Consider the following 22,985-nt stretch of genomic DNA (forward strand, 5'->3'; position numbering starts at 1 on the left):
TTAACACCCTACGTATTGTTGAATAAACCTTACATACTTAATACACTTTACATTTACTTTTTCAATTGAAAATTATTTTAATACACCTCACATACTTTCCCATAATACTCTCACACCCCACATTCTCAACATACACATTACATTTTCTAATACATCCCACAATTTCTATACGCCCCACTTCTTCAAATCTTATAGTACTCATTTGTTTCTTGAATCTCTCCTTATTCAAAGTTTTCCGCTTTAGTACCCTTCCCATTAAGAAAACTTGGAAATTCGTAGCAGTAAACCCTCCTGTTTATCAACCATAACCACATGTTGCTCCTCACCTGTGAGGGCCAGTTGTGCCAAGAACTGGGAAACCATGTCCTCTATTATTGCTGCTTCCAGAATCTCTAAATCCCACTTGGTTGTTCTAGCGATTGTTTCTGCGAGTACTCATAGCACTCCAATAAACATCCAGCAGACCAAACTGAAACATTTCTGCTAGAGATAGTGATTATAGCAAACTAATATAATTGGCTAAGAATCATACACCTCAAGATCAAAATTATTTAAAATTATTGATTAGTAGCAGTAGTGACATTGTAAATAAACATTAGGCTTGAATCAATAATAGGCTGAAAAAAATATTAGGTAGTATGGTTATCTGGGGAATCACAAGGTATTTGGGAAGAAAGAAAGGCCTCCTATAAAATAAAATTTTGAAAAAAAAATTGTGATCTTGATTCACAATTTGATACCCAGCAATATACGAAAGTGCAGTGAAGGTTTTCAAAGATAGTTTCATTGGTTAGAGTTTTGTTCAACAATGAAAGTGGAATTGACTTTGATAGTTGAAAAAGATAAATAATACGTTAAAAGTGATTTAGGGTCTATTTAGAAAGTTTTTTTTTTTTTTTTAAAACCTAATAAGGTCAAAATTGTCATTGCATAGTAGGGTACATAAGTCATTTAATATTAACTTTTAATGTGGGGTGCTAATTAAGCCAAGGAGACCAAATTTGTATACAAATTTTTGTAAACTAAATGACATAGAAGTTGATGATTGGATTATGACTTAAGCGTTGATAAACAAACTCATTCATATTGGTGACACATCATTTAGTTTGCAAATTTTGTGTACAAATTTAGTTTTCCTAACATTAAGCCATTAAGAAAAATTGTCACTTTCTACTTTCAAATATCATTAATTTTCAACTTTCATACCAAAAGTTTTTTTTATGTCTCACTTTCGTACCTAAAGTTTGAATTTTGTGAGACTTTCACACTTCCGTCTACTTATATGAATGTCGTGGATTGCATAATATTTTGTGCCATGTGGATAAAAATAGTAATAATTTTGTTAGGTAATTCTTTTTTAATTTTACTCACGTGGTTCAAATATTATGGGTTTTACGACGTCCATGTAGGCATATAATGGAATCTTGACAGAAAGGCTAACGAAAGTATGAAAGTATCACAAAATTCGAACTTTAGGAATGAAAGTGGGACAAAAAAATTTAGGTATGAAAGTTGGAATTTTAAGATACTTGAGATTAGTAAAATGAAAGTTATAAACTAGGTAGTTGAAACCTCCAAGATTTTTTCTTTTTAACATTTATTTTTATTTTAAATTAAGAAATTGTCAAACAAAAGTACACACCATAATACATTCATGATGAAAATGGAAGTGGAAAATTTTTCCACAGAGAGAATTAAACCATCCTCCCCAACACCCTCCCACCGAAGAATTTTTAAGCTTTCCCTTTTGGATCAACTCATACATGCTCCCTTGCTCCCATTATCCTCTTTTATGACAATTCCCATACTATTATGATACTCCTACCTCATAAAACCCTGCACTACTATCACTCTCCTTGGAGATGATGATCTTGAAGACGACAACGACGAAGACGATGATGACGCCATAATCATGAAAAGGTTGCGTGTTCTAAAGACGTCTTTGTCGGAGATCTTGATTGGATTTTACCCGCTTGCCGGGAAGATCAAGGATGACCTGGGCATTGATTGCAACGACCAATGAGCCCATTAGAGTAATTCTACCCCTAAAGATTTTACATTAGCACGCAACTCATTTATCCACTCAGTAAACAATGATAGACTTCAACAGTAAACAATGATAGACTTCAATGAACAGTAATAGGCTAAGGGCATCTTCACCCCTAAAAAAATGTGTTGGCACAAACGATTTCCACTCCTACAAAATGCGCTGGCACCCAACCCATTTAAATTATTTTAAATTTTTTTATAAAAGAATAAATAAATAAAATAGTTTTAATTTCGGATAATTTTTTTAACCAATCTCGTCACGCCACGTGTCATTATCCGAACGTACTATTTTGTGAATAGATTTCCGCTAAGATTTGCAACCAATCTCGACACGTCACATGTTACAATTTGTTTACAATAATTTAGCCAAGATTACGATAAGATTTTCAACCGATCTTATTACGCCACGTGTCATTATCCGAATGTACTAAGTTCTAAAAATAAATAAGAAATTACACAAAATACTAATAATAAATAAGAAATTACATCTATAATGTGACAACCCGTTCCGAATTTTACGTTTTTATTTTATTTTAAAAGCGTGAATTTACTAAATTGCCCTAGAGGCAAGGATTTTGACTTCCGTTGACCATCGACTTGAGAGGTGTGGGACTTATTCTTTAAGCATATCCTCGTAGTACTCTTTGGTACGAACGTATAGGCGAAAACCGTTTGCGCGTCCGGATTATAACGGTATAGTTACGGACGTTCGAAATTGGTTATTCAAGGTTTAGTGTGTATTTAAATTAAACCCCCACTTTGTGGGGGAAGCCCAAAAATCAGTAACGGAGGGAGGAAAGAAAGAAGAAAAGAAAAAAAAAAAAAAAAAAAAAAAAAGGGAAGAGAGCTTCCCGTGCACCCATACCCGCGCCACCACGAGACCATCTTCCAAGGCCGATTCCGGCCAACTCCGGTGGAGTTTTTCGATGCCACCACCACCATCTTGAAGCTCTCATTCCCCTCTACAAAACCCACCCAAGAACCACCTTGATTGACCATGGTATGAGGCGGTTTGAGGCCACGAAAGTTGACGAAAATCAATGGTGCTCCGGCCACCCTTTTCGATTTTCCGGCAAATCGGCAAAGCAATGGCCGATGCCACCACTTGGGCTTTGTAGCCCATCATCCCAGGAGCAAAACCCAACCAACCTTGACCCCGTTGGACCACCGTAGACGACGAATCGACGTCGGGAAGTTTTAGGCATCCGCCGGCTTCGTGGGCAAAATTGACCATCTTCCGTCCACTTTTGGACTTCGTGGCAGGGACCAATCATTCAGGACGCCTCGATGTGTGCGCTAGAGAATCATAGCGTGGACTCCAAGTAAGTGGATCTTTTCCTTTTTATCGTACATATTATTGAGACTTCTATCGACAATTTTAAATTGATTAGGTATATTACTTTCATATTTAATTATTGTGAATGCTTGAAGTACGATATGAACTACGAATGGCTTGATCCCTATTTAGGGTACGTAGGCAGTCTAACGAGACGTTAGATGCAGCCATAAAATATTTGAGACCAAAGCCTTGCTTGGGAAATTGAGTAAGGCGAAAGAAATTGGTAAAGGCAAGTTTTAGTTTTATGAATTAGTTAGCTAAATTAGTGTTAATTGGGTCGTCATGGATAATTATCCCTGAAAATAAGTAGTTTGGGAGTAATGCGTTATTGATTGTACACTTCTCACTGTATTGTTTATAATTGAACATGCTACGACATGGTTGAGTATTAGATTGCATCATAGTATATCAATATGTATATTACTTGCATATAATTATTGGGAATGCTTTCAAGTGCAAAGGTGAACTCAGGACACCCAGGTAAGTTCAGGTGAGTTTATGGTACTAGTTGAATCGATTGCGTTATAGCATGACTACAGTTATGTGTTAGGCAACTTCGATACTGTCGTACTGGTTGCCATGTGTTGCACATGTTATATTGAGATGCATTGAGAGCTCATAAACCTGCACCCCGGTGTTAGTGCTCCCGCCCGTGGCCAGGGCACAGTCCTTCACGTGATGTTCACCTCCCGCACCTTATGCTCACCTTGGATTCAAGGTAGGTGCACAGTCCTGTCGTACAGACCACTTTAGGTGGTTCCGACTCGTAGGTGACCCGCGATTATTCGCCCAGTCTTCACGTGATCGTAGCACTTGAGCTTATTTATTTACACCCAGTCCTGTCGTACAGACTACTTTAGGTGGTTCCGACTCGTGTGCAGGTATACTTATTGAGCTATATGCTAGCCAGGATTGATGAGATATGGATAAGTCGTACAGGTCACTATAGGTGACTCCGACTTATATGCTAGCCAGGATTGATGAGATATGGATAAGTCGTACAGGTCACTATAGGTGACTCCGACTTATATGCTAGCCAAGATTGATGAGATATGAATAAGTCGTACAGGTCACTATAGGTGACTCCGACTTATATGCTAGCCAGGATTGATGAGATATGGATAAGTCGTACAGGTCACTAGAGGTGACTCCGACTTATATGCTAGCCATGATTGATGAGATACGGATAAGTTGTACATGTCATTTTAGATGACTCTGACTGATATATCACTTTGTATTGATTTAGTTCATTTGGCCTACTTATTAATGTATGGTGGAGTTAATGGCAAACCGTGGTTTTGGTCATTTCTGAGTATGGTTTGGATATATGTATATATGTTGTACTGTCTTATGGAAAACGATACGGGTTTTACATTAGGGCATTACTTTTAGAGAGGTAATAACTTTGGGAAGCTTGGTTTTATTGCTTACTCACACCTTCTGTTTGGTGCCCTCCAGGTTTTAGCTGCTGAGTTTGTATCGACAACAATCTGTGGTGAATCTTAGTATTAATGGATATTTTGAGGGTATGATTCTTACCCATACTACTATACCTTACTTATGCTCTGACATCGCGTGTGAAATGGGTTCGCTCCCACTCGTAGCGCACTCTGGTACTTAGACACTTTTAGATTCAAATTTATTCACTTTTTATACACTATCACATTTTATGGCTTCGTCACCTTCCAGGTGTCGGCCAGCACAGCTCGATTCAGGGTCCAAGTGGACTTTCTGGGTCGGGGTGTGTCATATAAATAAAAATAAATAAGAAATTACATAAAGTACTAAAAATAAAGACGAAATTACATAAAAATTACATAATAAATTAAATAAAGTACTACAAATAAATACGAAATTATACAAAGTCTCTATATTTTTTCATGATTTTTAATAAATTTTAATTTAGTTAATTAATCTGGATCGTTGGATTTGAAAAATATTCAAATCCAACAGCCTATAAGCTGCCATGTCACATCACGGCCTGAGCTCAACACCACCGTAGCACGATATTGTCCTATTTGGGCCCTGATCACGCCCTCACTATTTTGTTTTTGGGAACTCAGACGAGAACTTCCCAGTGGGTCACCCATCCTGGGATTGCCCTCGCCCCTACTCGCTTAACTTCAGAGTTCCCATGGAACCCGAAGCCAGTGAGCTCCCAAAAGGCCTCGTGTTAGGTAGAGATGAGAATATATATAAGGCTTATATGATCCACTTCTCTGGGCGATGTGGGATGTTACAATCCACCGCCCTTAGGGGCTCGACGTCCTTGTCAGCACACTTCCGCCCAGGGATTGGCTCTGATACCAAATTGCCACATCCCGGCCCGGGCCCCCACTACATCCCCGGCTCGACTCCACCGTAGCACTATATTATCCGCTTTGGGCCCTGACCACGCCCTCACGTTTTTGTTTCTAGGAACTCACACGAGAACTTCCCAGTGGGTCACCCATCCTGGGATTACTCTCGCCCCTACTTGCTTAACTTCGGAGTTTCCATGGAACCCGAATTCAGTGAGCTCCCAAAAGGCCTCATGCTAGGTAGAGATGATAATATACATATAAGGCTTACATGATCCACTCCCCTGGGCGATGTGGAATGTTACATGCCACGTGGCCAACGGTCATAATTCTGACCGTTGGGCCTTTTTATTTATTTATTTTTTTAATTTTGAGGGAAAAACGTGGACCGTTGATCTGTGATCGGACGGTCCAGATCAAAAGTGAAATTCAATTTTCTTTTACCATTGGAAATCTAACAGTAGATAGTGGGCCATGTTGCCTACCCGGGGTGGGATGTGAATGCGCCTGCGCCGCAGGCCCCTCCTTTGAATGGCTGTTGGGTACTCGAGCCCACGGCCGCATGAAAGCCACGCGCCAGGCAAATAGGCCGGTTCCTTGGTCAGTAAAGTTTGAACTGGCCTAGAAACTAGCTTAGCTTGGGTTGGGTGCCATGCAAGTTTGTGGGCTAGAGTGGATTGACAAAATCCCAGCTTGATTTAATGCTAAAATATAATTTTTCGTTAAAATAAATAGTACTGAAAACATTTCGTTAAAGCTGTTTAAAATGTAATGTAATAAAGTGCAGCGCTGCGGAGGTATCAATATCATCAAGACCGTCGAACGTGGAAAGTGGAATAATAATCAAAAGACCAAAAGACAATACAACCCTTGTCTTTCCCTTGTTTCTTTTGTTTTCTTCTTATGCCATTTTGATGCCATTTTACCACCATGACCATTGAACCATTGACCAACCACAGCTCCAAAGAAAAGAGAGAATATAATAAATAATGGAATAATGAAAACCCAAACCATGGCTCATCTCCTTGTTCCTCCGATGACTGCCAAAGCCATGGCTCATCTCCTTCCTCTCTCCTGTCCTTTATCCATCACTCTCTGCTTCTTTGCGTGGTTGCAAGCTTTCTTGGTCGTCCATGGCAATACTAATAACATCACCAATCCTTCTTCTCTCACCCCCATCAACCGCGATCTCTATCATTCCAGGTCACCTCTACTTTCTATCTCAATTTGTTTTATTTCTTTACTTTATTCCAATCTTTTTGTACTAATCATGTATTTTGACTGATTAATCTCATCTGCCTTCTGCGGAATTGTGCCGAATGGCAGTTACTGGTTGATTCATGTATTTTTGTTTAAATCTTGAGATGGGTTTTCTGTTGCTTTCTGTAATTTCTTGTTTTCTGACTCTATGGTTGGTTAGGTTGGTCACAAGTTGTAGGGAACCTTGGCTATTCCCTCCCTCACCTTTCAATTATTTGCCTTACTTTGATCATGTGAACTTGTTATGAATTCCTCAGCCAATTTAATTTAACCCCGAAAACATCATCTACAATAAATGTATAACAATCCAAGTTTTCCTTTTTTATTTGTCTGCAGTGGGGATTTGATGGAAGAAATTAAAGCTCTCGTCTTTCGGCACCCAGACGAGCTCACTGTAGGTTTCCTCTGCTTGAGAGTCTTATCATTTTTCTGAAATTCATTTCATAATTCATATTCTAATACTTTGATGTTAATGGCAGTTGGATACAGTTAAATCTCGAAACAAGGGCTACTCTGCTGAGATCGCAATAGTTACCTATTGCCGGAGAAGGCAAGAGACTGATGACCAGCCAAAGTTACGGATCCTTCTTGTAAGTTTTTTTTTCATGTATTATTATACGCTGGATTCGTTCTGACTATATTTTGCATAGCGGGCTGGCTGTTTACGGTCATAGATAATCTCAGATTGGTAATGGCTGGTGTTTTTGACAGATGATTCCTTGTCTTCCAGAGTTTTGGGCAGCATGGAAGGGAGCTTATTACATCCGAGCTTGCATTACGAATCCTATCAATCTTGAGTAAAGAACAGGTTCTACCCAACCTGGACCCAGCCTCCTTAGACAGTACCCTTGACAAGCTCTTGATAAAGGTAACATTTTTGTAATGTGCTGCAGTTCTTAGCTATTTCTTTGGAGAGAGATACTTTAACAAGTTTGGTATTTTTTGAGTTCTGATATCTTATTTTATGTCAGGTGGTTCCAATGGAAAACTTAAATGGCCGTAGACTTGTTGAAGCAGGGGATCTCTGTGAGAGGAGAAATGGTAAAGCAATTGATTTTCTGGGATCTAAAATATATATGCACACATGCACAGAGAGACACACAGACACCATTATAAATAGAATTCTCTGTCAATCAAATGCTCCCCTATTATATGAAAGAACACTAATAAGAGATTTTTCCACGGATAGCATGGTAACTGTAAAATGCCCCCCGTGTGTGTGGTAATTCTTCAAGATTTTATGTCTGTTTATGTGCATGAATCCTTGATTTATGTATCACTTCTTATAAAGATTGTTGAATGCTTAATTTGCATATTGGACAGGGAGGGGAGTTGATCCCAACCGTAATTGGAGCGTGGATTGGGGAAAAAAAGAGAAGGTTAATCATACAATACTGCATTTATCATGTTGCTTGTTTATTTCATCATTTAAGTGTATTGAATTGATTAAGATGTCTTCTTTAGGTGGATGTTCTTTAAGATTATATAGCACTACACTTAATATATAACCCACCATTAGCTGATGAGCTTCACGTATTGTTTCCTGCTTCGTCTCCTTAACTTCAATATTCAACTGTCATTCCATTTCTGGTTCTATTTTGTGCTTAAGACTATTCTTTTGCTTTTATTTTGTTTTTCTATACCAGGATTATGATCCATATGAGGAAAATCCTGGAACTGCTCCTTTCAGCGAGCCTGAAACTCAGATAATGCGGAAAGTTTCCATGTCATTTGATCCACACATATGGATTAATATACACTCTGGGATGGAGGTAGGTTCAATTAGTATTCCCTCATGTTGACTCCGAAGTCATCTACCATTTTTGAAGTTAATGATTAATGTAATACTATGGTTTGCCACTTTATACAATTTTATGTTCCTTTTCCAATTACCATTGAAGTGTCAAAGTGATCCTCAATTTTTGAATCTTTTCAACTTAGGGTTTGTGTACTCTGCATATGATACATTTCTTATATAGCTTCTGGTTTGTTCAGGCTCTATTTATGCCGTATGACCATAAGAACACAACCCCAGATGGAGTTTCCTCCCACCAGATGAAGTCATTGCTTGAAGAACTCAACCAACTGCATTTCCAAAAGCGTTGCATGGTTGGGTCTGGTGGAGGTTCTGTTGGGTTAGTATTACTAACAGTCATTATTATAATGTTCAGTTGATTGTTACCTGAAATTTTAAGATCAGACTCTATTCTTATAACCACATAACCACCTTTTGCGGTGGTAGCTGGACTGCAAGGCTAAGCTCTGCTGCGACTGAAATTTTAAGTGGTTTATTTGACTCATTAACCTTTACCACTCCCCCCCACACCCCCCCCCCCCCCCTCTTCTACCCCTCCCAAAAAAAAAAAAGAGCTAACATTTCTCCTCGAATCATGAGCCAAATTCGTAGGTTTCGATGCTTACTCTTTAAAATGGTTTTTCATCAAGTTTTATTTCTAGGTACCTGGCACATGGGACAGCAACTGATTTTATGTTCGACATTGTAAAGGTGCCAATGGCTTTCACCTTTGAGGTTTGTCAAGTTATCCCTCATTTTCCCCTCAAAGTTCTGATCTTAAAGCAACCTGACCCAGACAAATCTGCATCCTTTTTCATTGTGACTCAGATATATCGAGATGGAGCAGCCTCATCAAGAGATTGCTTCAAAATGTTCAATCCCACAGAATTGGGTACCTTCAATGTATGTCAGTTTTTTGGTCATCATTTAAGTTTCTGCAAATATAGAAGGGTCAGTCAATGAAAACAGTATAAATCTTTTTGCTTTCAGAGAGTTCTCAATGAATGGTCTGCTGCATTTTTCACAATTTTTAAATTGGGGCCAGAGCAGCTTGGTGAAAATTATTCAAAGTCTTCTGTGCCCACCTTATTAGACAAGTGGGTATCCATAGATGAGTATCTTGAAGGGTACTTAGTCGAGAGGAGTAGTAGATACGGAAAGAAGATGGAGGTGCTTGAACTAGGAATGCAGGAGATAAGAACATATTTCAGGCTCTTCTTGTTATCGTCTGTTCTGTTAATGTTCATGTTCTGTTCCAGAATTTCAAAAAGCAAGTGTGCTAGACCAATTGTTTCTGCTATTGCAATCTGATATTGAGAAACGACTCCGTGTTAGAGGCTTCGTGCTGCACTGTATTGACCGACGTGTTGTTCCGGACATTTCCTCCACTTCTCCATTGATTTTCAATACCAATTGTGAAACACCATGAGCAGCAAGAAGTTTAGGTCCATAATTTGAAGTGAATTTTTTGATTTCACGTTCCTAGTTGTCATGGGAAAAAGGAGAAGCAAAAATAAGAAATATATAGGGGGTGGGTGTATGCCAAATTTTTTAGAAAAGATGTACTTTAAGTTGAATTTTTTATTCTGTACAAGTACACACGATGGGAACAATTTTCAAACTCATAATATTCTTTTAATTTAAGTGATCATCTATTTGCTTGGATTGAATTTATACTCGCATTTTACTCGAATCTCTGAGCAACTTAATCGTTGTTCTTGTTCATGCCTTGAATATTCAAGAGTTGACGTCGCCATATTTGTTTGCATACTTCCTTTTGATAAATTAACAAAAACACATGCAACTTAGTTTTATAATTACATTCTACTTTATGATGAAAAATAATCGGACAAATTTTTACAGGATACAAGCAATGAATCACATTTTATCTGGTGCAGCCGTGCTTATGGAAAACAGTTACAACCTAAAATTTGAGTGAGGTAATGGTAATGGTAAAGGGGGTGTATTTCTTCAGTTGTTCCTGTGTTTGTCACTAGGGTGTGCTCAGTGTCATCGTTCCGAAACTCCGGAACACGATTGCCCTTGATATTGGATACTCTTGCACGATGGCCAGTGCGAATCATCATTCCTGCAAAATCATCAGACTGTCGAAGATGCTGGCATGTGTGAAACTTAATTCCACAAAATTATGACCATCATAAAAATAAACGGGTTTGGCCTAACCTTAGTATCAGACCTGACCAGACCAAAATAATAGGTGAACACATTTAACTGTGGCTGTATGACTCAAATCATGTCATTTAGGATCTGAGTGTCTGTTTCATGTATTTCAGCGCAGACCGTAACATTGCCCTAGCTTTCCTATCTGGAGTGCAGCCAGACATAATCATTTCTTCATACACTGCTGGAACCTGAAACCAAAATCATGCAATTTATACATTCAAAATCAAATATATGAATATGGGTATGTGTGTGTGTGTGTGTGCGTGTGCACGTGTACATACACATATGTGTGCATACACATATATGCTAATATTATACGAAATTCATACCTTACAAAATTTATCAACACGGATAAGGGTTTTCATAAGTGTAGTATACGTAACTACATCTGGTTTCAGGTCCTGCAGTTATAAGGAAACAAGATCAATTTTTGTACCAATCCGTGCAGTAACAGTGACTGTCACAACATTAGAAATAACTCACATTTTCCTTCATGTACTGCAACACAGAAAAGGCCTCAGTATCCCTTCTATCTTCACCAAATGCGTTGATTAACGAATTGAGAGCCAAGGGACTGGGTTTTAATCCATCTGCTCTCATTACCCTAAATGCGTTCAGTGCTTGCTCCGACAAACCCTGTCAAAGATTCAAATGGAAGATCAAATCAAATGGATGCTCAACCCTCACACTCACGATAAGACTCTATCCAATTCACTATCAGGGATTCAAACAGAAAGACAAAACTGGTAGTCTGAAGTAAGAAGAATAGCTTTCTGGTTGATATCTATCTAAAAGCTTCAGCATTGGAATAGAAGTAAATAAACACACACACACACACACACACACACACACATTAACATTAGAGTAAGGAAGACAACTTACTCTTTGTGCATAGGCATTAATTAGGGCATTGTACATCGTCGGGGATGGCTTCATGCCTGCAGACTTCATAACCTCCAAACACTCTATTGCATCAGTAAATCTCCCCGACTTTCCATAAATGTCAACTAATGTGGTATAGGTAACTATGTTAGGCAGTAAACCCTGAGACTGCATCTTCCCCAACAAGCCTTTCACCTCATCCCATCTTTGCTGCTCCCCAAAGGAATTGATCATGATGTTATAGGTGGTGGCGCAAGGGGCGCACCCACTTTGCTGCATTTCCTCAAACAACTCCTCCGCCCTTACATGGTGGCCTGACTTGCAATGACAATCTATAAGTGTATTCCAGGTGACGGTGTCCGGGTGGATTCCCTCAGATAGCATCCTTTCAAAGGTAGCCATAGCATGATCAAGACAGTTGGACTTTCCAAAAGTGTCAATCATGACATTGTAAAAATGCCTATCGGGTCTTACTCCACTGCTCTTCATCTCCCTCAAAACTTGGAACGACTTTTGCCACTCCCCTCTATCACGGTAGCTGGCTAAAATCCTGCTGAAAACATAGGAATTAGGCTGCACATTGCTAGCTTCCATCTCTTTCAACACAATTCTTGCGCTTTCCCACCTACCTGCATTCGCGTAGGCATCAATGAGCAGGCTGTAAGTGTGCTCATCAGGAGAAATACCGCTCTTCTCCATCTGGGACACAATGGATTCGGCATCTTTCAGTTGGCCTGCCTTCACATAGCCTTTGAGGAGGGCATTGTAAGCCCTAGTCCTGGGTTGCAATCCTCCTTCTCTCATTTCCTCAAAGATAGCTTCAGCTTCAACTACCCTGCCGGAATTCCCCAAGGCTGAGATGACAGCAACCAGAGTGGCAGTTTTGGGGCTCAAGCCAGTGGCCTGGACCATGGCCAGAAGGTGCACAGCCTGGGAGGCCTCGCCGGCCTTAGCGAAACCAGCAATGATGTCGTTGAAGAGCTGGCCATCAATCTCAATGCTCTCGGACTCAATCTCCCTGTAGAGCTTGAACATGATTGGGGAATCAATCTTATTGGAGCGGGTGAGGGACTGAATGATCAAGCTGTAGTTGACGAAGTCGGAGCGGTAACCGTCCTGGCGCATGCGGGACATCAAATGGAGGGCCTTCTCGAGGTCCCCGTTGCGAGCACAGGCGCCGATGAGAGCATTGTAGGTGAGGGGAGTGAGGGATTGGCGCTGGGAGAGCAAGAAAGCCTCGTAGAGCTTCTCGGAGCGGCCGAGGGCGTGGATGAGGATGGAGTAGAGGAGTTCGTAGGAGAAGCAGAGGTTGTGCTTTTGGAGCCACGAAACGACGGCGTAGGCAAGTCCAATGTCGGAAGAGGAGTGGGAGGCGCAGAGGGACTTGAGGAGGGAGTGCCAGAGTGGGGCAGGGACAGCGCGGTAGGACTGGGCCAGCTGGAACTCGGACGGGTCGAGTGAGGTTGGAGAGGAGGAGGAGGAGGAGGAGGAGGAAGAGGAGGAGGCGGAATCATCATCGGATGACAATGAGTTGGCGAGGAAGGTGAGGAGGGGGCCAAAGTCATAGGGGGAAGCGGCAGCTTGGTCGTCCCCAAAGCGGCGTCGTCTCGAGGTTGAGGTTAAATGATTCGTAGTTGAGGAAGATGGAATTGGGGGCAGATGGGGTTCGGATGAATTGGTAACGGCAGCGGCTGCGGTGGCAGACAGAGGCCAGACATGGTGGTGGTGGCGGATGAGTGTCGGAGAAGCCAATTGAATGGAAGGGAAGCAAGTCGAACCTGGCACTGGCAGAAGCATCATCTTTACACTTCCTTTGAATTTGATTGGCTCAATTTGGCTAGTGAGAGAGCTGAGTTGAGCATCTACCTCCTCAAACGGCGGCTCCTCCTCCTCCTCCTCCTCCACCAAAGAAGTTGTGGTGTTGCAGTTAGGGATGGCTGTTAAGCGGCGACAAACCCCAGCCAACTGAATTACTCAATTGGGTATGGTTAATGGTATTCTATTGAGTATTTTATCGGTTTGTTTTGTTTCGGGTGGCGATAGTTTTAGCGGAGGGAAACGCCAACAGAGGGGAGAATTTTCAGTGGGATGAAATAGGGATGTTATGTTTTTGTACGAGAGAAATAAAATTGGAATTTGGATAAACATCATAATTTAGAAATTGATATGCACGAAATTTTTTGCTTGGATTTATAAATATAAAAAATTATAATTTCAGCATGGGAAAAAAAATTGGAATTTGGGACCTCCAATTTCCAAGTTTAAATTCCATGTAAATATGCATTATTTCCAAATCCTATGATTGACAACTTAAAAATAACAATTCCATATTCAATTCCATTGTTCCTTTATGTTAAGCAAACAAAAAAATTCACAAATTCTATAAAATAAAATCTCATCATTTCAATTTCCGTCCTTTTAAAATTCCTTAGTAATTTAAAATTTCTTCATTCAAACATAGTGTTAGTGTTATTATACGAATGGTGAAATATTTGTGTTAAAAAATTAATAACTTAAAAATTAGTCAGTTAGTACCAGTGGCGAAGCCAGGTTTTCTCGAGGGGAGGGGTGAACTTAAAAGAGTGCAAGGTTAAAGAAAAATAGCAACAACTAAATTTTTTATACAGTAATGTCTTCCATAATTAATCAATACAAACAAATTACAATTGTTGTCGGTGAGGTTTCATGTCATGAAAACGTCGCATAATATGTTTATTATCAATACAAGTAAATATATCTATCTCAATGTAAACAATCAAACTATCACTTAACCATTGATCTCCCATTTTGTTACGCAATGGTGTTTTCACAATCTTCATAGTTGAAAAAGCTCTCTCTACCGAAGCAGTTGCAACCGGTAACACCAAAGCCAATGTAAGAAGTTTATACACTAACATATAACTTTCACACCTCCCAGTCTTCACTAACTCTTTTGCAAGATCACTAAGTTCTCTCAATGATGAAAACTCACTATGCATCTTCATATCATGAATGTAATTGTCAAGTTGAATTGGAAGATTCATGAGATCCATATGATCAAAATCTTGAGGATAAAGTAACGAACAATTTTTGCTTTGTCAAAAGATGCAAAATTATTCACCGAACTCAAGCATCCATACAAAGAAGCAACTCGGTGTTTACCTCATTGAAGCGCTCATTCAATTCATTTAGTTGCATATCAAGGACTTGAAAATAGAGGTCCACACGATAGTAATGAAAGTTTGTGATTTTTGGAGCTTTACGCCTTGATTTTCCAGGTACGAAATGCAAATCCTCCATGTTAGGAATGATAATATCATGCTCCTCACAAAACATTTCTACATCATGAAACAAATCCCGAAAGTCATCATCTCTCAAGGATTGTAGTCTTTGCTTGCATACTTCCACTAACGCCATCGCATTCACAATATCTCGATCTTTCTTTTACAATATATGTGATAACTCATTTGTAATTCCCAATATAAGTCTCATCAAGAAAAGGTGAAATGCAAAATCAAAAGTTTGTATGTCTTTGAATAACCTAGTTGCTTCACCGAGATTATCTTGGTTGTGATCACTTTTAATCCACTTAACCACCTCCGCCACGGCTTCAAACATAACAATAATACTAACTATAGTACCATAATGCGAGTTCCAACGTGTATCACATAAACGCATGAGACTACCTTCTTGATTTAACCCTTTACCTGTTTCAAGATTACCAAGATCAAGAGCTTTCTGAATTTGTTCTTATTGTTTCTCTCTAAATGCATCACGATGCTTACACGATGATCCAATAGGATTCACCAAACTACTAGCATTGATGAAGAAATTGGCAGCATCTTCATTTTCCTTTGCCACGAATACAAGAGCTAGTTTGAGTTGGTGTGCAAAACAATGAATATAAAATGCTTGAGGGTATTTGTTCAAAATCTTTGTTTTAAGACCATTTAACTCACCTCTCATATTACTAGCTCTATCATAGCCTTGTCCTCGTAACTTGAACATACTCAAATTTGTTGTAACAAACAATCTTTCAATGGCCTCTTCAAGCGAGCTACTAGTCAATTGCTTATCCTTTTTTGTTCACATAACGCAATACCACCGCCATTTGCTCTTTAGTTGAAGAATCATGTGCTCCATCAACCAAAGGAGAAAAAAAGGCACATTCCATATCTTTAGTGATTGCATTTATAGTTTCAATGACACAAGCACAAACAAGATTTTTTGAATATCGGAAGAAGTATACTTAAGATTCTTGGGAGCATTCTCATACACAACCTTCCTAACTTGTTCATTATGCTTGGAAAGAAATTGCATAAGCTCCAAATAATTACCCTTATTGCTTGACTTCAATGATTCATCATGGCCACGAAAGGGCAAACCTTGTCCCAACAACCATCTTGTGCACTCAAGTGAGGCATTCAATAAAGTATAATAATTATTGCGAGCTTCATCGGTTTGCTTAATCACAAATGTTTCAATGTGTTGTTTTTGTGTCATCAAATCCCTAGCTTGTTGTACAACTTTATTACGAAGACTTCCAACACCCCCCCTCATGGACTTGAAGATTTTTGGGTCATTTTTTCCAATTTGTAAACCCTTTCTCAGTGAAGACATCACTTCCAGTGCTACCCATTTGATCAAAATCACATTTGAAAAGATATCAATAATGACAAAATACAGCATCTTTTGATATACTATACTCCAACCACTTAAACTTATCAAACCAACCAATGATAAAACATCGTTTGTCGCTAACTTTTCTTGGCATTATGTGGTCTCTAGGTTGACAAGGATCATTTTGGAGATAGTATCTACGAATTGCTTCACGATAATTAGGGAGATAATCAAGCATTCAACGTCTATGTGCAGGGTTTACAGGAAGATTAGCCAATATCCCATCCAACTCAGTGGCCTTACTTTGTTGTGACCTACTTGGAATATTCGAAGGAGGACTTCTTGGAAAATTTGAAGGAGGAGGAGGAGGAGGACTACTCGGAATATTTGAAGGAGAATGACTACCCGAAATGTTTGAAGGAGGATTTAAGCATTATTTATTATAGTATCGTTCCATTATGTAACTTTAAAATGGAAAGAAAAAAAAAATTCTTAGACTCTTAATCCTAGAGTAGACTATACTATAGTATGCATACTAACTAATCCAACCAACAATTCAATTGATCAATACCAATAAGCATATAAATTATTCGATAAATAAAAATTCAATTCAACTAATCATATGAATAATTGTATACATAATACATTATGTAACAATTCAATTAATTAATCAATAATCGAGAATTCAAATTTTAATTTTTACCCTAAAAAATAATTTCATAATTTCATATCAATAATCATAGAATCATATTAATAACCAATAGCCAATAATCATATTAGTGCATTAAGTGCATTACCATATGATTTTATACCAATTAAACAAAATTCGTTTTAAACAATTAATTAGGGTTAGGGATTATAAATTTAGGAATTAAAAAATTTACCTAAAGAGTGACTTTGAAGGTTGGAAGCTGGCGGCTGGAGTGGAGAGTTGCCTAATTTTCGTTCCGTTTTCTGCTTCGAATTGGGGAGCAAGGCTCCACCTTTTGCTGTTCTGATTGGGGGTTGAAAACAGAATGAGGGACACGCGAGGTTGAGAGGTTGAGAGATGAATGGAATGGGGGACACGCGGTCCTCCCCATATATATTTATTTATTTTCCAACTAATCGAAACGGTGTCGTTTCAGATTTTTTTTTAATTTTTTATTACCAGGTTCAAAACGACGTCGTTTTGGCTTGGTTGTTTAAAAAAAAATTGAAAGCTTTGCTGCGAGCAGAGCAGATCTAAACAGACCAGGACGAAGAGCAACAGTAGAACCAGTGGATTTTCCGGCGAGGGGAGGGGCAAAACCAGCGCTCCAATCTTGTTTTTCCGAGGAGGGGAGTAGCCGCCGCCACTCCTCGCTCTCATGTGGCTTCACCACTGGTTAGTACTAGTACTACGATTTAGTGATATTCTTTTTTCACTTGAAAGTGAAAGGTTTTAGGTTTAAATCTCGTGGATGGTAAATTTGATACAATTTTAAAATGTTTATTGAGCGACTTAACCTTAGTGTAAAAAAAGCATCGATGTACATAAAAAAAATTTCTCACCACTTGTATAAAAACACGTGATGTATCATTGTGTTCCGGTCACAAAAATTTCTCTAACTCAAGAAATGTGTTGCGGAATATGATGGAGTATCCCACATAAACCTTAGAGTTTCCATGTAACCTTTTTAGATTTTCTATTTACTCTATCTTAGTCGTTAGAACCACCTGATTCTGATTGGAGCTATAAAACTGTTTTGCTTTTAAACTTGGAAGCTTAAACGGATCGTTAACCTCCATCTCACCTTTGAGAGTTGGGACTCGTTTCCTAGCTTACCTACCACCAGCAGCGGCTAGGGTTTCTCTGCTCCAACAATGTCCGTGGGGGGTTCACGAGCATCATTTCCTCCGAACCAGCCAGCACCACCTCCCTCCACCTTTTGTAGACTCTTTTGTTGTGTAAATTGTAATATATTTCTCTGGTTTTTGAGATAAACGTAGGAAATAGGAATTGTTTGGGTTAATATTTAAACTTTGGGCTTCAAGGGAAGGAAGCCAAAATGAGCTTAATAAAGAAGGTTTGCCCAAAGCCTAGAGTCAAGCTCAAGACATCCATCTCAAAACAAAATGATGCCCCCCCCACCACATTAATGCAAAGGCTAGGTGCTTACATGAAAAGTGACAACCGATGGAAATCCACCTACTCCCGAGCCAAAAGTACTTTTGGATGGCAGAACATGTAAAAATGATGATGATTCACTACCCTTCAGCTACTTTCGGGCAAGAATAGAAACAACACAGTTGGGTTAATTCGTCTATAAAAGGAGGAAAAAGGTCCAAAGACAAGGACACTCAAGCAATCAAACAAACAAACATACAACTTGTTTCTCAGTCAAGCAAATACTCAGAAAGTTGCGCTTTGTCCAGATTCTGCACCCTTTTAGCCTTAGATTTCTTGTAGAAAGACATATTTTGTCTATCTAAATGCCCTGCTACCATCCCTAAATGTTGTAGTATCGATTCTCTTGTGTAAACTCGTTTACCCCTCGTCCCTCTTTATTACTCAACCCTTTGTAACTGCAAAGAGAAGAGATTGCAAGACGTTTTAACCTTGCTCGACTCTCTTTGTTTTTGCGTTTCCATTAATAGATCTGGTGTTATAATGTATCTCTCAATATCTATACAAGTCATTTTCGGTCTCTTGATGATCCAAAGTTCTACTAATTCTTAGATATGTTTCACTTAGTACTTTTATTATCGTAAAAGTAGATGAAACTGATGCCTTGATCAGATTTGAACCCCTACCCTTTAAAGCATACAAGATAAACAAAAGTCTTTGATCTCAAGGCATATAAAAGAACTTAATGTGGACTTAACCTATCCACGACAATCCTTTGATGATAAGAAGTCAGAATAACTTGGGGCGTAAGTAATCGGCTTAAATACACTCATTCTACATCTGCCATACAGAGATGGCAGTGGCACGCGTCAACACTTAGTTAGTTTTGATTGCGAGCCTCATGGCCTACACCTAAGGCCCAACAAAGGCACTTTTTCAGAACTAACTCTGTCCTCTTCTTGTAGCCCGATAAGCAAGTGAGAGCCCGATAGCCAACCAAAGTGCCAACTCCTCGGGGAGTTGTGTGCTCAAGCCAAGGATTTTTCCTTGCGAAATTCTTACCCGAATAGGAATAAGATTAATAACAGGAGCGAAATAGTGCCATTACCAAGGCCCAAGGAAGCTCGAATATTCAAGTTTGCAATTTGACAGTGGACAATGGTTTAATAAAATATTAGTCGAGTCGAAAGCAGCTAGCTAAACTTGGACTGGATCTAGGGAAGGAAAGCAAATGCCAGGAGTTGGGGGTCTTGTTCTAAGTAAATTAGTTTTGACCTTGAGCGTTCGAATGAACTAACTCCTTCAGTGTTCAAGTTCAGTATTGGACGTTGTTGTAGCTAGCTATAAAAGACTAGGACTTGGGGGCTAGGGAGACAAATATATACTATAAAAATGTCCGTATTGGTATATATAATCTCACACCTAGTGGCGTAGTCATGATTTTCAAATAATGGAGTCATAATATCAACCAAAAAGTTTTATTGGGCCATTTCGTTGAACACCTAATAGACACTTACCAATTCTTGTCAACATATGCTGAAAGTTTATGCCAACGTATGTCGACAATTAATATTATTTGTAGAGGCTTGTCGAGGGTGAATGTAGGATATTGTAGAGTAATGTTGAAGAATGCCAAGGCTTTTCAACTAAAGTATTTCATACAAGGAGAGAGAAAAGGAAGACAAATATGATAGAAGAAAATAGAAGAAGTAAGAGGATGAGGTTGTAATTTAGTTTACCTTAGCTATATGTAAGGGTCAAATACAATATACAGACAAATATATATGAGGTTTTTAAAGTTATTGGGGTCAATAACAACCAATGACCCCATGCTAGCTCCACCACTGCTCACACCTCAAAACTGGTGCAGCTAAGTGCCAACCCTTGCTCTCTCCTTCCGCACACCTTAATTTATTTTACCCTTAGGCCTCATTTGGCACATTGTATAGTACCACCGGATAGTATTAATAATACGAAGTAGGTGTTTGGTGAGTTTCGTATGAAATAAGCACTGGACTATTAATCAGGGCCCACTTATTTTATACCCCTCATAATCGGTTATTTATCGTGTCTAAAACTATGTATAATAGTCCGGTGGGATAGTAGGTTCATCTCCATCGTCTTCTTCTTTTTCTGTCTTTGTTCTTTCCTGCTCCTTTACACACACACCTCCCACCTCCTCCATTCACCTTTGATATCTGACAAGAACAATTTTAATCGAACTTTCCATGGGTTGAAGAAGGAAGACAATGATTCAAATTCTTCCGATCTGGGCTCTGACGAGGGGAGGGATAACAATTTGCATTTGGGCTTTGCCGAGAAGGACGAAGCCGAGGAATGGAGCTTGACTTTCCCTGATTATGGTTGATTTCTAGGCTTCGACAAGAAGGACGAAAACGAGGAAGACGATCTAGGCTCCAACCGTTAAAAATATTTATTTTTGAGATTTTTGTTTTTAGTTGATCTGTGTGTGGATTTTACAAGGACTCTAAAAGTTGGATTTTTCCATAAATTTTTGTAATTTTTTTGGAATTCTACTTAAATTCATATGTATATGGCTGAAACTGTATTCAATAAATGCTGTATATCAAACATAGTATAAATAATATGGTCTTAGTCCGATATTGCACCAAGTGTCCAACTAATTACTCAATATTATCCGATGACTATTTATCTTATCTGACTGAAATAATTAGTACAGTTTTAGCTGCCAAACAAAACCTTAAGTTATAGCACGTTAAATAGCCAAAGCCATAATGTCCTATTAAGCTGAAGGAAGGTCCGGCTCCTGTGTACGAGTCGGTGTTGGTACGAGAGAGATACTTTCAACTGACTGGAGTTAAATAAATCAGTGGTACAAACGCATTTATGTTGGTTTGTTTAGTACGTACATAAATGGTATAGATTTGATGGATCTTTATTTCACGAATTAATGTCAGGGACCCGGATGAGAAACAGAGTTGCCTTGTGCCTACAACCTGCCCTATGGTATTTTAATGGTAATAGAAAGAGGACTAGGGTTTAAAGAAACAAAAGCAAGGAAGTGAGGATCACCCTCTAATATAGCCATGTCTTGCTCATCCAGATAAACCCAGGCTTCAACTCCATCTCCCGACCTTGTATCCATTAAAATCACCATATTCATGTACGGAGCGTCTTCTGCACCCCTTTTTGCCCCACCAGACGCCACCCACACAGGCTTTCCCCACCCAAAATCAGCTTCATAAAGACCAAGGTTGCACCGGCTGTTAAATCCTATATAATCCGGGCCCTGTCCATCAGTTGCATCTGCGCCTGCACGAGACACAGTCTCTCCCATCTCCTTGAGAGGCTCACAGAATTTGATGAGCCCTCTAGTCCCATCTCTTTGTAGGCTTTGTACAAAATCACCATCAAGTTTGCTTACAGCTTCCCTCACAAGCCTCGCCAATCTACCCAACTCACGATCACGATTATCATCAACATAATCTAAGTTGTCCTCATTTTGATCATCATCTTCAGTATTACTCCTGCATTGTGACAACACGGTAGCCATGAACACAAAATTTCCCATAGTGTATTCGGAAAATGGTGGCACAGCTCTTCGACGCAAATTCACTATGTGTGTCATCAGAGTTGGCCTCTGGTTCTGGACAATTTTAGATTTAGCCTTAAGGCAGCCATAATGTGTTTCCAGAGGAGTGTCGTGACAACCTCCACGCGCGTTGGATTTGGCACCGTTGAGCTGGCTGCTTTTTTCTTGAGTGTAGCCAGGGCTGGGGCATCAAATACAATTCTCCTTGTAACACAGTTGCCCACTTTCAGGAAGTGGGAGAACAAAGCCATCATAGTGGCTTCTCTTGGGTATGCATCATTTTGGGGAAACAAAGATGGTGCATCAAAATTACCCTTGGAATAAAGATGAGGAGTACTAGGAGTTGCTATGTAGAGAAATGTTGCGGCCGCCCAAGCTTTGAGGAAGGCGCTCAATGCCGCTCCATCAACAACCATATGTGAAACAAAGGCGCCTAGAACGAAACCGCCGCATGCAAAGTTGGTGACTTGCATCATAGCTACATGAGCTCCGGGAGTTGCTTCGGGTTCTTGCCAACTAATAAACTCACCGGGAAGGAACTGACTGAGGAAGGAGAGATCAGGATGGTTGAGAAACTGGGAGAGATTGGAGTCAACCTCGGCCTCTATGTAACGAGCCCCCTCGTCATTGCAATCAATAGAAAGACTGTCTTTAATTCTGCCGGCAAGTGGGTGAAAGTGAGTCAAGGTTTCTGAGAGGGATTGCTTTAGCAGTTGTGACCTCATTGGAATAGTAATATTAATATTAATATGGTGAATGGAGGAGGGGAGATAGAAGAGGATCATGGGTACATAGGTGGAGGGAACCAACTGGTCCAAGAGGGAAAGCTTGTGGATTCTCAGGTGTTGGGGTGTTAGGGAAGAGGGCTTGATGCACTCATTGTAAATTATCTTGACTTGCATGGACGTCGACAT

The 22,985-nt window shown here is 39.5% G+C and overlaps 2 protein-coding genes, 1 long non-coding RNA gene and 2 pseudogenes across 4 annotated transcripts; 2 read left to right on the top strand and 3 right to left on the bottom strand.

Moving 5' to 3' along the window:
• The first annotated feature begins 2,845 nt into the window (after nucleotides 1–2,845).
• LOC148695395 (uncharacterized) lies at nucleotides 2,846–5,029 on the top strand. Its single transcript, XR_015965136.1, has 2 exons — nucleotides 2,846–3,371; nucleotides 4,847–5,029. It is a non-coding gene; the product is annotated as an uncharacterized LOC148695395 (long non-coding RNA).
• A 1,572-nt stretch (nucleotides 5,030–6,601) lies between these two features.
• Nucleotides 6,602–10,840, top strand: LOC137718161 (uncharacterized). 2 transcript variants are annotated; one of them, XM_068457663.2, is made up of 11 exons: nucleotides 6,602–6,891; nucleotides 7,285–7,342; nucleotides 7,428–7,538; nucleotides 7,679–7,816; nucleotides 7,920–7,989; nucleotides 8,272–8,327; nucleotides 8,595–8,720; nucleotides 8,944–9,083; nucleotides 9,406–9,478; nucleotides 9,572–9,646; nucleotides 9,734–10,413. In XM_068457663.2, exons 1-11 carry the CDS (start codon nucleotides 6,686–6,688, stop codon nucleotides 10,052–10,054), a joined length of 1,374 nt encoding a protein of 457 aa, XP_068313764.2. In that variant the 5' UTR covers nucleotides 6,602–6,685; the 3' UTR covers nucleotides 10,055–10,413. The 2 variants fall into 2 exon arrangements, with proteins under 2 accessions (XP_068313764.2, XP_088555121.1); XM_088698995.1 differs by lacking the exon at nucleotides 9,734–10,413 and adding an exon at nucleotides 10,607–10,840 and having other exon boundaries at nucleotides 6,623–6,891.
• Nucleotides 10,549–13,825, bottom strand: LOC137718160 (uncharacterized). Its single transcript, XM_068457662.2, has 5 exons — nucleotides 11,810–13,825; nucleotides 11,411–11,563; nucleotides 11,257–11,328; nucleotides 10,928–11,115; nucleotides 10,549–10,832 (listed from the first exon to the last, which is right to left on the bottom strand). Exons 1-4 carry the CDS (start codon nucleotides 13,607–13,609, stop codon nucleotides 11,005–11,007), a joined length of 2,136 nt encoding a protein of 711 aa, XP_068313763.2. The 5' UTR covers nucleotides 13,610–13,825; the 3' UTR covers nucleotides 10,549–10,832; nucleotides 10,928–11,004.
• Nucleotides 13,826–14,469: 644 nt separating this feature from the next.
• Nucleotides 14,470–16,865, bottom strand: LOC148695396 (uncharacterized; annotated as a pseudogene).
• A 4,615-nt stretch (nucleotides 16,866–21,480) lies between these two features.
• Nucleotides 21,481–22,985, bottom strand: LOC137718014 (epi-neemfruitin B 7-O-acetyltransferse L7AT-like; annotated as a pseudogene).

Source organism: Pyrus communis, chromosome 8 (assembly GCF_041283825.1).
Source record: "Pyrus communis isolate YQ-2024b chromosome 8, ASM4128382v1, whole genome shotgun sequence".
Taxonomy (NCBI): Eukaryota; Viridiplantae; Streptophyta; class Magnoliopsida; order Rosales; family Rosaceae; genus Pyrus; species Pyrus communis.